This window comes from Osmia lignaria, chromosome 15, assembly GCF_051020975.1.
Source record: "Osmia lignaria lignaria isolate PbOS001 chromosome 15, iyOsmLign1, whole genome shotgun sequence".
NCBI classification, from domain to species: domain Eukaryota; kingdom Metazoa; phylum Arthropoda; class Insecta; order Hymenoptera; family Megachilidae; genus Osmia; species Osmia lignaria.
Window position 1 is genome coordinate 13,563,044 of NC_135046.1, and position 12,837 is coordinate 13,575,880.

General features: G+C 36.1%; 1 protein-coding gene across 3 annotated transcripts; it reads right to left on the reverse strand.

Moving 5' to 3' along the window:
* Window positions 1-62: 62 nt before the first annotated feature.
* Window positions 63-12,023, reverse strand: cyst (rho guanine nucleotide exchange factor 18 cysts). 3 transcript variants are annotated; one of them, XM_034333252.2, is made up of 18 exons: window positions 11,613-12,023; window positions 11,265-11,334; window positions 9,832-10,125; window positions 9,393-9,769; window positions 9,189-9,338; window positions 8,731-8,924; window positions 8,276-8,413; window positions 8,011-8,086; window positions 7,766-7,895; window positions 7,510-7,699; window positions 5,664-5,717; window positions 5,048-5,597; window positions 4,746-4,975; window positions 4,094-4,638; window positions 3,768-3,973; window positions 3,445-3,624; window positions 2,696-3,387; window positions 63-2,624 (listed from the first exon to the last, which is right to left on the reverse strand). In XM_034333252.2, the coding sequence occupies exons 2-18, from the start codon at window positions 11,302-11,304 to the stop codon at window positions 2,384-2,386; spliced, it is 4,287 nt and encodes a 1,428-aa protein (XP_034189143.2). In that variant the 5' UTR covers window positions 11,305-11,334; window positions 11,613-12,023; the 3' UTR covers window positions 63-2,383. The 3 variants fall into 3 exon arrangements, with proteins under 3 accessions (XP_034189143.2, XP_034189144.2, XP_034189146.2); XM_034333253.2 differs by lacking the exon at window positions 8,276-8,413; XM_034333255.2 differs by lacking the exons at window positions 11,265-11,334; window positions 11,613-12,023 and adding an exon at window positions 10,338-10,482.
* Between the last annotated feature and the right edge of the window lie 814 nt (window positions 12,024-12,837).

Consider the following 12,837-nt stretch of genomic DNA (forward strand, 5'->3'; position numbering starts at 1 on the left):
TCCCATGAGCATCAGGGGACGTAAAGATTCATTAAAACGTGGAAAACCGCGTTGCTAATCCGTTTTGTTTTTTGTTTTTTTTTTTTTTTTTTTTTTCTTCTTAAAACTTATGCTGTCACGAGACATCGAACATGATGGATGTCATCGGACGCATTGTAGGCCGACGCACTACTCCTTATTTGTTATTCCAATTTGATTCGTTACCCTGAAGATGGTATGCGACTTCATTGCACAAGGAGGGTAACAACAGTAGTGCAATTTATACTTGATGTCTCGAGAGTCCATAATTAAGCGCGCAGGTTGAAAGATGGTAGGGGAATGCAGCGATGGTGGGGGAAAGCGATCCGCCAATCGCTTTCCACTTCCGCTGGAAGTATCGCCAATCAGAGCGACAATGCGCAGAAAAGAACGAAAACTGGTCTTTTCGCAGTTATGGACTCTCGTGACATCAAGTATAGAATGATACAGTCAACCTCTCCGTATCCGCGGTAGGTTTTGAAACGTAATGCTGTGGATACTGGGGACCGACTGTATTTCTTGAAATGAAGTCGAACACCCATCCATAAAGGATCTTAATAAATTTATGCTCGGCATTTTGTTAATTATGTTTGTTTTTTTTATCTCTGCTCTCGCGCTTTACGTCTTATTGGAAATACTCTTTTTAAGAACTATTGTCACCACGATTGATTGAGACAAGTTAATAGCATTATTTATGTTTCCTTACGAAGATATCGGGGATGCAAATGAATTCGGTGACTTTAGCAGTTTGAATATTTTCCCGCTTCGGTGGATTCGAAAAGTGGCGCGAGAATTTGAATCACAATGGCAACCAAATTCATTTGTACACCCGATTAATTAATTAGCCACGTGCCTCGACGACGCTGCCCTTTTACTGGATCATATTGCACGCTACAGCATCTTGTGAGGCGAAACGGAAATTCTGATTTTAAAATAACGATCTACATTCTAGGATTACCTTAATTAAAATTAATTTCAAACGTGCAGTATGATCATTCTTGCACTGAAAAAAGTCTCGTATAAATAAAATATTTTTGCCCTTGCACAATGCAATAAATAAAAAAAATTAAAAAAAATTAAAAAAAAAAAAAAAAAAAATGGTTACACAACGTTAATGGCAGTGAATAATCTCAAATTAAAACGATCAAAGGAATGATAGAATGATAGTGTAAAATCAATGATTTCTGTGACTTGGCACATTACGATAACATTATTGTTTATAATAAATCTTATCCGTCGTTTTAGCACGTATTAAAATACTTTTAGAGTAAGTGGTATAAGAATAACGCGTTCGTTCATGCATACACATCTACAATAGTGTATGTGTACACTTTTTTTTTAATTAATTGTACACGTACACCTACATTCATTAATTGCATTCGCACGCACGCGCCTTCTTTTCTTCAACATACGTACACATAGTGTCATACATATGTCATGAAAAAAGTATATATACACATCCATGTATATGCAATGCTAATACAGGGCATTTTCGGCCTGGTGGTTTAAAAAAGGTAAATCTATCTTAAAAAAAAAAAAAAATAATAATAATAAATAAATAAAAAATATACAGCGACATTTTTTATAGAGAGCTCTACATTTTTTACTTATTTTTTCAATTAGATTCATCTTTTTGGACCACCTAGTTGGAAACAACCTATATAATTCTCTATCTTGCTTTTTTTTCTTTAGCAAGCAGTAACAGATTTGCTTAAAAGATTTGTCTAAAATCATGTCAGTCAGCTTAACCTGTTAACTGGATTATTCAAGCAGAAAAAGAGTTACTTCCTTCCAGCGGATGTGATAAAAAGTGAGCGAAGAAGAGTTCATTTCTCTCATGCAACTCGAGACAAGTTGCACCCAAGTGTAATCTATATACTACTGCATACCTTGAATGCACGAGTATAACAATATATTATTAAAGGCAAAAATCTTTCAGACGAGTTAATTCGTCATTCCCGGTTAACAGGTTAATAACATAAGGATTCAACAAGATCAACCCTTTTAATACTTCCTTTTCTCTCTGAGCATTTCTGTGAGACTTGGCATAAAAATGATATTATTGCCCTCGGTAGCAGTTGAAAAAGAATAATATGTATGTTTTCTTATTGACAGTCACGCCATTATCATGGACACGATAAATGCATCGCTTATGTACTAGTTTCAATATACAAATGAAATAAAGGGGGAGAAAAACAAAGGATTCTTACCGAGAAAATGTTGAAAGTCAAAATGACTTTACACGACTTCTGGGTTGAGCATCTTTTGATTGATTTCGGGAGGGAGTTAAAGTAGTAGTCGGAGTCGCCTCACCGGCTGCAGGGCGAGAAGACCGAGAATGCTTCCGGCCGAAACGAAAGAGTCGTCAGAAAAAAATTACTTCCTCTTCCATTGGCTGTTGCTGTTCGCTTCGTTGATGCTGTTGCTGGTGGGAATATTCTGGGGGTGATCGGGTTATTCGGAGAGAACGATTCGAATGAGTCTGACTCACTCCTGCGTGATTATTGCCTAGTTCTGGGGAAGAATACGTGGAGCCAGTTACTATTGCGGGACTACTTCCGGTACGGGAGTGGCGGTCTGGGCTGTTGTTGCTTGTACTTCCACTTCTAAAAAAGAATTTTAATATTTAATAATTCAATCTTCCTATATATGCACATATATCACATAGTTCAGGTACCTGGTATTATTGTTACTTCCACTGGCAAGTTTTAAAGGCAGCTGTTGCTTTACCGGCAAATTACTCTGCACCTTTTGCTGGTTAGTGGCGCTAATTAGATTCAAAGGTATCCGTTTAGCCTCTGGCTGTGATTTTCGCGACTGAACCACGTCATTTCCCTGTGTCATATGAGCTAAATGGGAAGCAGTGGCACTAGGCGCAGTTCCTGTAACCAATGTAACTCCCTGTCGCTCCAATGCTTCCAGTCTTCTATATAATTGATCTCTTTGCTGAGTTACATCTCTCTGTTCAGCCGCAAGTTGTTCTCTTTGCCTCGCCAATTCTGCTCGCTCTTCCCCCAACTGTTTCTTCTCTTGCTGAGACGTGGCTCTGAATGCTGCCTTCTCTCTACTCAACTGGTCTTGTAAGTTACGCAGTTCTTCTAATTGGCGATTCGGATTGGGTCTATTGTTCGACTTTCCCATACTCCCTTCTTTGCAGGCGGCTAACTGAGCCTGCAAGCTGTCGATCGTCGTCATCTGGTTACTTATTATACAAGCCAACGTATAAACGTGATGAGACAAACGAATTGCCGCCCATTGTTGATCCTTGTCTTGGTTATCTTTATCATCTAAATTTTCTTTCATAAATTCTACTTTTGGGAGAGATACTAGGGAGTGGATAGCGACTGAATCTCTCAATGGATATTTTTCCTAAAAATTGAAAGCGATTAATATTTTGGATTTATCTATGGGATGTGGGGTATTTACTTTATTGTGATCGAAACCCGCGAAGGTCTCAGCTCGACGAGGAACACAGAGAGCAGGAGGGACGTAGGCCTCGCTGTGGCGTTCGCCTGCGGAACTTAGACTTCTGGATAGAGTAGCACCACCCGCGCTAAAGGATAAAGAGCTGGCGAGCTTTGTCGCTTCTTGAACTGCGCCAACCACCTATGGTTGTAAGTTATTATTTTAGCATTTATGAAAGGATTATAGTGAAACAGTGGCGTAAGTAGGGACCCATCCCACCCCGTCAAAAATTTTAGTTTCGCCACTGAATAAAGAAAAAAAAAAAGAGAGAGAGAGATGTTGACCTCTTGTCGTAACTGTGTAGTATCAGTTCCTTCATTGTGAACTAATCTAGTGTAATCCGGAATCTCTTTATCAACCTTTTCTAATATTTCATTGTCGCTACTTTCATTTCCGCTCCAAATGTTTGCGACGTGTAATAATTGCATTTGTAAATTGATTTTTTCTTCGAGTAACAATGCTTGTTCTGCATCCTTTTTACGTAATTCACCTAAAAAGTTATTAATATGAATATTACTGTTGTCGATAGTATATAAAATGCATGAAAGCGCGGGAAAATATTTGAATTTCAATTTCAATTTCAATTTCAATAATAACCAATAACACATACCAACAATCTTCAGAACATGAGACTCCTTAGTCTTAACTAAACGTTGCCTTTCTTCAACAGAAAGTAACGATAAAGAAGACGATCGTGTATCCCTTAACTCGTTATTACCGTTATTTTCCGTCAACGCATCACTTTCATTTTCAGATTCTTGAGGACATGCTTCGACAGCGGATCTAATCGCTTGTATCCACAGCTGTTTATCTTTCGGTTTCTGAATCTTCAACTCAAACATTTCCGGTTCGGCTGGATTGCTACTTATCAAATAAATCCCTCTCGATTCCTGGCCCGCTTTTTCACGTACCAATAACTTCTGAAGCGACACTATACCAGCCTTATTGTCAGGCACAAAGAACGCGTACTTCTGATCTCTCTCGGCCAAGAAAAATAATATATCAGAAAGAACAACCACTACGATGGCAGTCATTTTTCCACGGCCTTGCATCAGATACGCAGTTCCCTCGAATTTTAAGATTCTATTGAACGCCATTATGTCTGATTTTTTGAATTTGGCACCGCGATATGTTGCAAAAGATTTTGCATCGATCCTAAAGCAACGAATAAAGAAAAAAAATATTAAAAATTTGAATCCGCGACAGGTCTTGGGACGTAATACCGGAGATACGGAGAGCAGACTGTACAGAATTTCTCTTACTTATTATAAATTTCTAATTTTCTATCTTCCCTTTCTTTATCAGCCACGCAAGCATCAACGTCTGCCAAAATTTCCTTAACAAGAATCAAAGCTTTACGTAAATCTTCCCCTTCGTCTTGAAGAATTCCCGTTTTTATTAATGGCTCCACTAATAGAGGATATTTAGTTAAACGCTGGGTGACAAATAGAATGCATTCTGGTATTCCCTTTTTCTTCAGTAAAGGGTGAGACTATAAGAAACGTGTATTAATTATACATTCCTGTATGTAACATCGATTTTTTTTAGAAAGCTTTGTTTTTACCTGGCACTGGCGCACGAACCGTGCAAATCTGGGATCGTGCCGCAGGTAATACTTGTAAGCCTCGACAGCGTCTCTGTGACGACTACAGAATTCCCCATAGGCGCTCTTCATGCGCTGCGCGTTTTCCCCAGAGAACTGATCAACCAGTATATCAGCAACGGTAGAAACAACAGAGTTTGTGTTTTGTCGCTTGCGCAGCTTCTGGAGAAATCTTAAATGAATATCAATGAGATCGCGTAGTCTAGGGAACATGCGCTCGAGATCCGGCTGGCCCAGGCGAAAGTGACGTCGCAGACCCTCCACGAATATTCTTTCCATAGCTAGAAGCACTAGACAATGGTGTTTCTCTGTGAGGACAAATTCGTAAATGTGCTCCTGCCTTTTTACTTTTCTCTCGCAATTGTCAACTAATCGTAGCGCGACACTATGGCCAATAGCGGCACTCCACGAGTCTGGTTCTTCTTTTGCTAGGCCCAATTCGGGATCCAAACCCTCTAGGTCACCTACGGTGAACTGGTAATCTTCTCCCAAGTCATATCCATCCAATCCACTAAAAAAAAGTTATTCTTAATATTCTTAGTCAAGAATGTTAATTGATGAATATTTTTATATGTACCTGGATATGTCTCGATGTTGACCATCTCCATCTTTCTCTTCATTTATTGTTTGACTGAAAGAAAAATACAATTTATGATTCAAAATGGTATATTTCTTTCTTAGTTAAATAGAAAAACGTTACCTTTGTACTTTTAATGAATTTTTTTTCTTTTTTTTTTAATTATAACATCATAATAGTTGATTAATGAAAAATTGTGTACAACGCTGGATATGGAAGCTTTCTTAACGAAAATGGTGATATAAAGGGAGAAAGTCGTTTACTAAGAAAAATTTTATTTTATATTAGTAATATTCTTCAGTTATATTGTAAATTTTCTTAGGTGTAGGTGCCTATTTATCAGAATTTTGAGCAGCCTCCATGCACGATGTTGTACAATATACAGACATAATCTTATTACCTTTCGTGTAAATATATTTTTTTGTAAAGCAGCTCCTATTTTTTTTTTTTTTTCCCGTAAATGTATTTGTTTATGTTAATTGTTAATACATTTATTACTGTGTCAGTATTCCTACTATAAATGAAACTTAAACTTGCGATGTCAATAAATGATGAATGCTTGATAAACTCGACTCAGAAGTTTTATCACAAAATGAACGAGAACATTGAGATGAATTTTGAAATACACTTAGAAACATGGAAGAAGTCATAAGCCAAGCTACGTCAAAAGAGATAAAATAATAAATAAATTTATATCAATTGTGTATTCATTCCTGATGAAAATGCTATTTGTCTGAGGTCATGATTGATGTAGCGATAGTTCATTGTTTATTAAGAATACAAATAATAGAAGCAAGCATATTAGAAGCATGTAGGCAGGGCAAGGTGATGTCTTTTTTCAATTGCCAATTTTAAACAATGTGTGCGCATTGACGTAACCAGGACTCCCCCCCCCCCCCCCCCCCCCCCCCCAAACCATTCTACAATTTCAAAAGTTCAAGTCAGATTTTGAAAATTCCAGAATTAAAAAATTTCAGATTTCCAAAATTCCAAATTTAAGGTTTTCAAACATTTGTGCTCGATACTGTATACATTTACAAAAAAATTCCTAGTCACGCCAATATGTGTGCGAGAAAAGAATGGAGGAACAGACACGGGCCATCCTACTTTCCCGTAGGATTGATTAATATACGAACGCTTCAAGATAGTATAGGAGGAACACATCAGACATGATGGACTTACTTGACTCCGAGCTTAGTAGCAACTCGCCGCCAAGGGCTGTAGCTTGTCACGGCTTTCTTGCTGTTAATTTCCCTTTAATCGTCGAACAGAGGGAATGCACGGGGAAAGGAAAAAGCACACACTGCATTAGGGCAACCTCACTTTGCCTTTTCTTTCCCTTCCTTCTTCAGTTTTCTTATTCTTTGTATTTTAATTAGGGTTTATGTACAAATTTTGCAGTTTATGTATACCTTATTTAATTCAATATTAAATGGCATGTTATTTGAATGATTGAAGAAGTTTGGGCGTGTTTATATTGTTCGTTATAATTTGTATGTTAATATCAGAAACACGCTGAAGCTTGCCATACTATTTGACTAAATTGCAAAATTAATTAGAAACAATAAGCTTCTGAGCCAGCCAAAGCTTCTGAATAAGCGATACAATATCTTCTCTAACTATTTATCCTTCATACTGCAGAGAAGTGTAATTGGTCGTATTTTAATAGTTAATTTTTATTAGAATTGAGATTTCTGAGCACACGTGTAATCCTCTAAATTATACTTGTGTTGAAAGAAAAATCTTTGTTTATGCCTAGCCATGCCAATTGCGTGCGAATCTTGAACCACAGATACGCCGACTGAATGCAGAAAATCAGTAATTTTTTAATAGTTAAATGATTTACCTTCCACTCCCTGATGTCGGTAGAGGCAATGACGCTGTTGATCCTCTTTTGACGTTATAGCTACTCGAGGTTGAAGATATACTTGATGTCGATTTGATGGCAGCTTTGCTAGAATGGTGCTTCGATTTTATGCACTCTAGTACGAGTTGATCTTTACACCCTTGGCTTTGGTGCACGGAGACTCCACAGTCTATTATAAAAAAAATTAATTAAAATTTCAATTGTATCAAAGAATATGTTATAATATGATACTTACTGTCGCAATGTAAAAGTGGTTTATTTGTCGACTGTTTCATACAAACATCGCATAATAAACCTCCCTGAGATCCTACCATTATTGTCGTCCATAAATGCTGTTGCTGACTAGTTTTTTTACCACTCTTGTCCTGCAATTTTAGTAGAAATTTTCTTTTATATATATTTGAATTTTTTTTTTATTAGCTTGGTGCGTACATCAAATTAATTTCCACTCATAACACGATATTAGAATTATCTTATTACCTTTTTCTTACGAAAGAAAATAGAACCCCTTTTTCTTCTAGTTTTCTCTGAATGATGATCATCGTATACGGCTCCACTGAAAATCAATTGTTATAATTTATAACATGAATGTAGTTGGTTAAACTTACAATTAGTAGCTTGGTGTATTTACATTAAATAAATAAATAAGATACACGTAAAGAGAACTCTAAAAAATTATTATGGAATGAATAATTAATACAAACCTTTGCACGTTGTTAGCAAACTAAAAATATAAAATACTTACTCGGTTAGCAGTTCATCGAGAGATATCTGTGCATTTGGCGTGCCTTCTCTATCCTCGTGGAACTCGTGGCTGTGTGGTGTATGGAGATCCTCCGTTTCAGTCTCACTTCCGCTACCTTTTTCATTTCTTTCGCGTCGTCTGTACCATGCAGGATGGTAGGAAATTGTCAAGTACAAACACAAAGTATGCGACTATTGTGCCATAAAGATCAAAGTACAAAGAATACATAGGAAAGCTTCAATTCGATAAATTTCATTTGAATAAAGTGCATATTAAATTTTGAAAATTTCTTAAATGTGCGATCATGCTTAAATACTATAATCTACAAGCATTAAATCTAATTTCAATAATTTTTTATGAACATGCATCAATAATTTCAAAATTGTCCGATGTGACGTAAAGATTGGAAACTTATTATTAACTCTGCAATCAAAAAATGTTTCGAATTAACTCACGCTGTGAGCGATGGCGTAGTCCTAGTCACAGACTCTGCCAAATGAGCGTTGACTTGTGGTGTAACAATTGAAGGCGTCGAGATAGATTTTTGAAGGGGTAAACGAGAGCCTGTGATGCCAGGCATTAATCCATTACTCTCTGCTAGTCTCTGGCTACCTTTGAATCTTTTTGTGACTATTTTCTGGTATTCACTCTATAAAGAAAATATTCAATATAAAATATAATACAGAGTGTTTTACAGGGTGATTTGAAAAAACCGCTATACCGCTTCTGGCGGACCTCAAAGATCTTTTTAAATCGATGTCATTTCAACCTCCTCGATTTATTCAGAAATCGAGCTTGCTACAAAATGATGTTACTATATGTATATTTTTTATTTATTATTCGCGTAGATTTACCTTTGTTAGGCTAGCAGGTCGGAAACAGCCTGTTAAAGAAAATATTTGGTATTTCTTACCTGTACGAGATCAGCTTCGTTAAGGGAATGAGTGCTCGCTTGCGATCTGCACGCCCTGCTGCCAACTCCGACAGGTCTAGCACAAGATTTTCCGTGCAACTCTATCTCCATCTCACTGTCTAAACTACTTAGACTAATACTGCGCTGTCTCTGTAATAACAGTGAAATGTAACATTGCAATAGAAAGAAGTAAAGAATACTAACCATATTTTGAGCTTGTAGGTGATTCTGCCCAGAATATCTACGCCTCCCGCACCTTGTATCTTCCAAATCAGTCCAGCTGCGTCTCCTATCAATACCTTGAGCATTCTGTGAACGTGGAGCCACAGAGGGAAAATGAGTAGGAGAACTATTGGTAGAACAATTAGCAAGGAGGTCTGGATCAGAGCCTGTATCATTGTTACTTGATCGTGGCGCGATTTCTGGTAGGATTAAGGGACACAGAGACGGACAGGACGATGTTAATCTTTGAGGTACATCATTATGGGATGTACGGTGATTGTAGCTCCAATTACTTAGCGTAAGATCCCTCATTCTCTGAATGCAATCATGGATCTCGTGCAGATGCTGCAAATTATCCTCTACAAGGAAGCTAATCATTAGTCGCAGAAGCACAATATTGTATTTAATGAAATATATTTACCCAGAACAGGATAGTTCTTAGCCAGACCAGGTGAATGGGGTGTAACACTGATGATTGGCACCAAAGGGTTAGGCTGAATTTGACTATTAGCGCTTAGTGCCTGCTGATGTTCCTCGGTTCCTTCAGACATTGCGATTACCTTCTCTGTATTGTCTTTGGTGTAGGTGCTTATGTTCCCTCGTAGGTTCAGACCAAGATCTCCATTAATGAGAGGTATACGGTCACAGTCAGATGAGCCTAGATAGTCGGTTATTACATCCTCTTCGCTGTCTTCACCACTGTTTGGACACTCATCTATAAATACATTGTAAACTGCATCAAGATAAGGGAAACCGATATCCAATGTACTCGCTAGGACAATTGCGGCAGACGTAAATGGGAATCAGGTCAAATTTTTCTAATTCGAGATTTCATTTCGTTAGGTCGTCGCGGCTGAGTCAAGGTCAGTTAAAGGAAAATTAAAACACACATTTTTATGACACTTTTTAGGGAAATTTTATACGTACACGTATAGATTGGATAGGTTTATTGTCATTCTTGTGATAACAGACTGGATAGGTGGAATTCTGGTGAGTATCTTTAACGAGACAGACACACTGTTGCTTTTCCCCGTAGCCTCCGAACACGAATTGATCCGTTGGCCGCGCGTGCCACCCCCTCCTACATGCACCCCCGATCCTTAACCGACCTTCAACCTTCAATCTAATATCTTTACCAACCCCCCCCCCCTTTTTTTTTTTTCTTTTACTTCCGTGTTCAAATTTTTTATTTTTGATAAATTATAAGATTCAAATTGAATTACTTATTTATTTTTAAAATATTCTTTATTAAGTACAAATTAAAATTTTTAAAAAATTACAGCAATTAACGAATAAATAAACTTTAATCCTATTATTTTTCTATCATAATAGAACCTATATGTATCAAATTATTAAAACAATATTATTTATACAAGTTAAGGAATTAATAGTCTTGTAACATTGTTATAATCCTAGTAACATTGATCCTATTATTTTTCTATAATGTAACACTGTAAAATAACAAATTGTTTCCTAGTAAATTACAGAATTGCAGAAAATCAATTTTAATATGAAAATAGAATTTAATTTTCATAAAAAGCATAGTACAATTCTGATAACATTCATCTTATTATTTCTCTAATATAATAGAACATTACAAAACAATAAAAACAACATCCCAACAAATTCTATATACAGAAAATTAATTTTAATATGAAAATAAAATTCAACTGCTATAAGAAACATAATAAAATTCTAATAAAATTTATCCTATATATACAAAAAAAATGAGGATATTAATTCTAAGAAAATACTTATTTTCTCCAACATTTTATTGTATACAATGATATGTATATATAATATATACATTAAAATTAAAATCCCTTATATCTTCATTATGTATTATAAACTTACCAGAAGAAAACGGAGCTAGAATTTCCTGCCGTTTCTCCATCTTCCTTCTCTGGATGAATACTTATTTTTCCTGAAATATTTTAAATAATAAAAAATAACAATAAATAAAAATTTACAATTCCATTGCAGCTTACAAATTGGATAAATCTTACCATATTAAAGTTATGAATAAAATGCATTTAAATAAGAAGAATAATACTTGAAATGAATTATTGAAGAAAATATCAGAATTTTGTAGACTGATAAGGGCGACGTTTACTTTGTTGCTAAAGGAAGCCGTATTGACAGGTAAACGTTCCACTGAATGATTTTATTTATTATAATATTTTTTTATATTAAAATACATACCCTTAACGCAATTATTTTTATTAATCCATTAATGTTACACGAGATCTACTATATGTAGCTCCTACATGGGAAATGGAAATATTGTATCTAGCAATCTGTATCATACATACAATCAAGGCACGTCAACCATTTTGTATTAGTTGAAGTATATAGACAGGGATGTGGTAACTTAAGAATTCATCTGGTGGAATAACAGTATATTTAAAATTCTTTTACTGAAAATGAAAATGAATTCCTTTGTAACTATTCAAATCATAATAATCAATTATTTATATATGTATATGAAGTTTATATATGTATAGCATTGGGCAAAGTAAGTAGGCTTCCTTAAGAAAGATGATGTTCTATGTACATAGGAAAGAAAGAAAAGGATGTAGGAAAGAAATTTTTTAATTTTTAGCTTTGGGTCTTCTCCTATATCACCATTTTTTCTAAAGAAACCTATCATACTCGAAACATATATTGCAGATATTCAAATACAGTAAATTTTCCTAGTGAATTTGTTTTCTAAGTAAAGTATCCTGGTCATACTGGAAAATCTAGTCAAAGTCACTGGTATAAACAAGAACTTGTCGACAGTTGTCGACCAAGCGCATGATCTTTTGTATGCATGTACATACATACAAGGGTGATCCTCTCGCTAGTAGACTAAAAAAGGAAGTGCCCCCACACCAGTATGAATGGACCTAAGCCCTTTTCTCTATGGGGGTGCATACTGTAGCGGTGTCCGTGAAAAGGTATCGATGACAGAAAAATGACTAGGGCTACTTCATGCTATTATGGCGGCACTTCCTTTGAGTCTACTAGCGAGAGGATCACCCTGTATATATGTATGTATGTATGTCATACATACATATGTAATGCATACAAGAAACATCGGATAAATCTGAAGTTAATCCTTTATGCGTACCAGCATCGCAGTACCCTCGACCACGCTCGGCATCCCTTTAGGGAAAACGGCAGTCTAAGCCAATGGAGGAGAAGGTGTCTCTACAACTTGAGTATGATACCACGAGGCTCGAGACAAATAAACAGTCGCTAAATGAATAATGAGCTCGATTCGAAAGTCGGTTGACAAAATAATTAATCATGTATATACATAAATTCTCCGCTATAAAAATCGTTTCTTTGCCATTACTGCTATTACTGTCACCGTAACTCATCGCCGATGATAACTTTCATTTTTATATACTATGTGTAAAGGAAGAGGGAGGAAGGAGCCCAT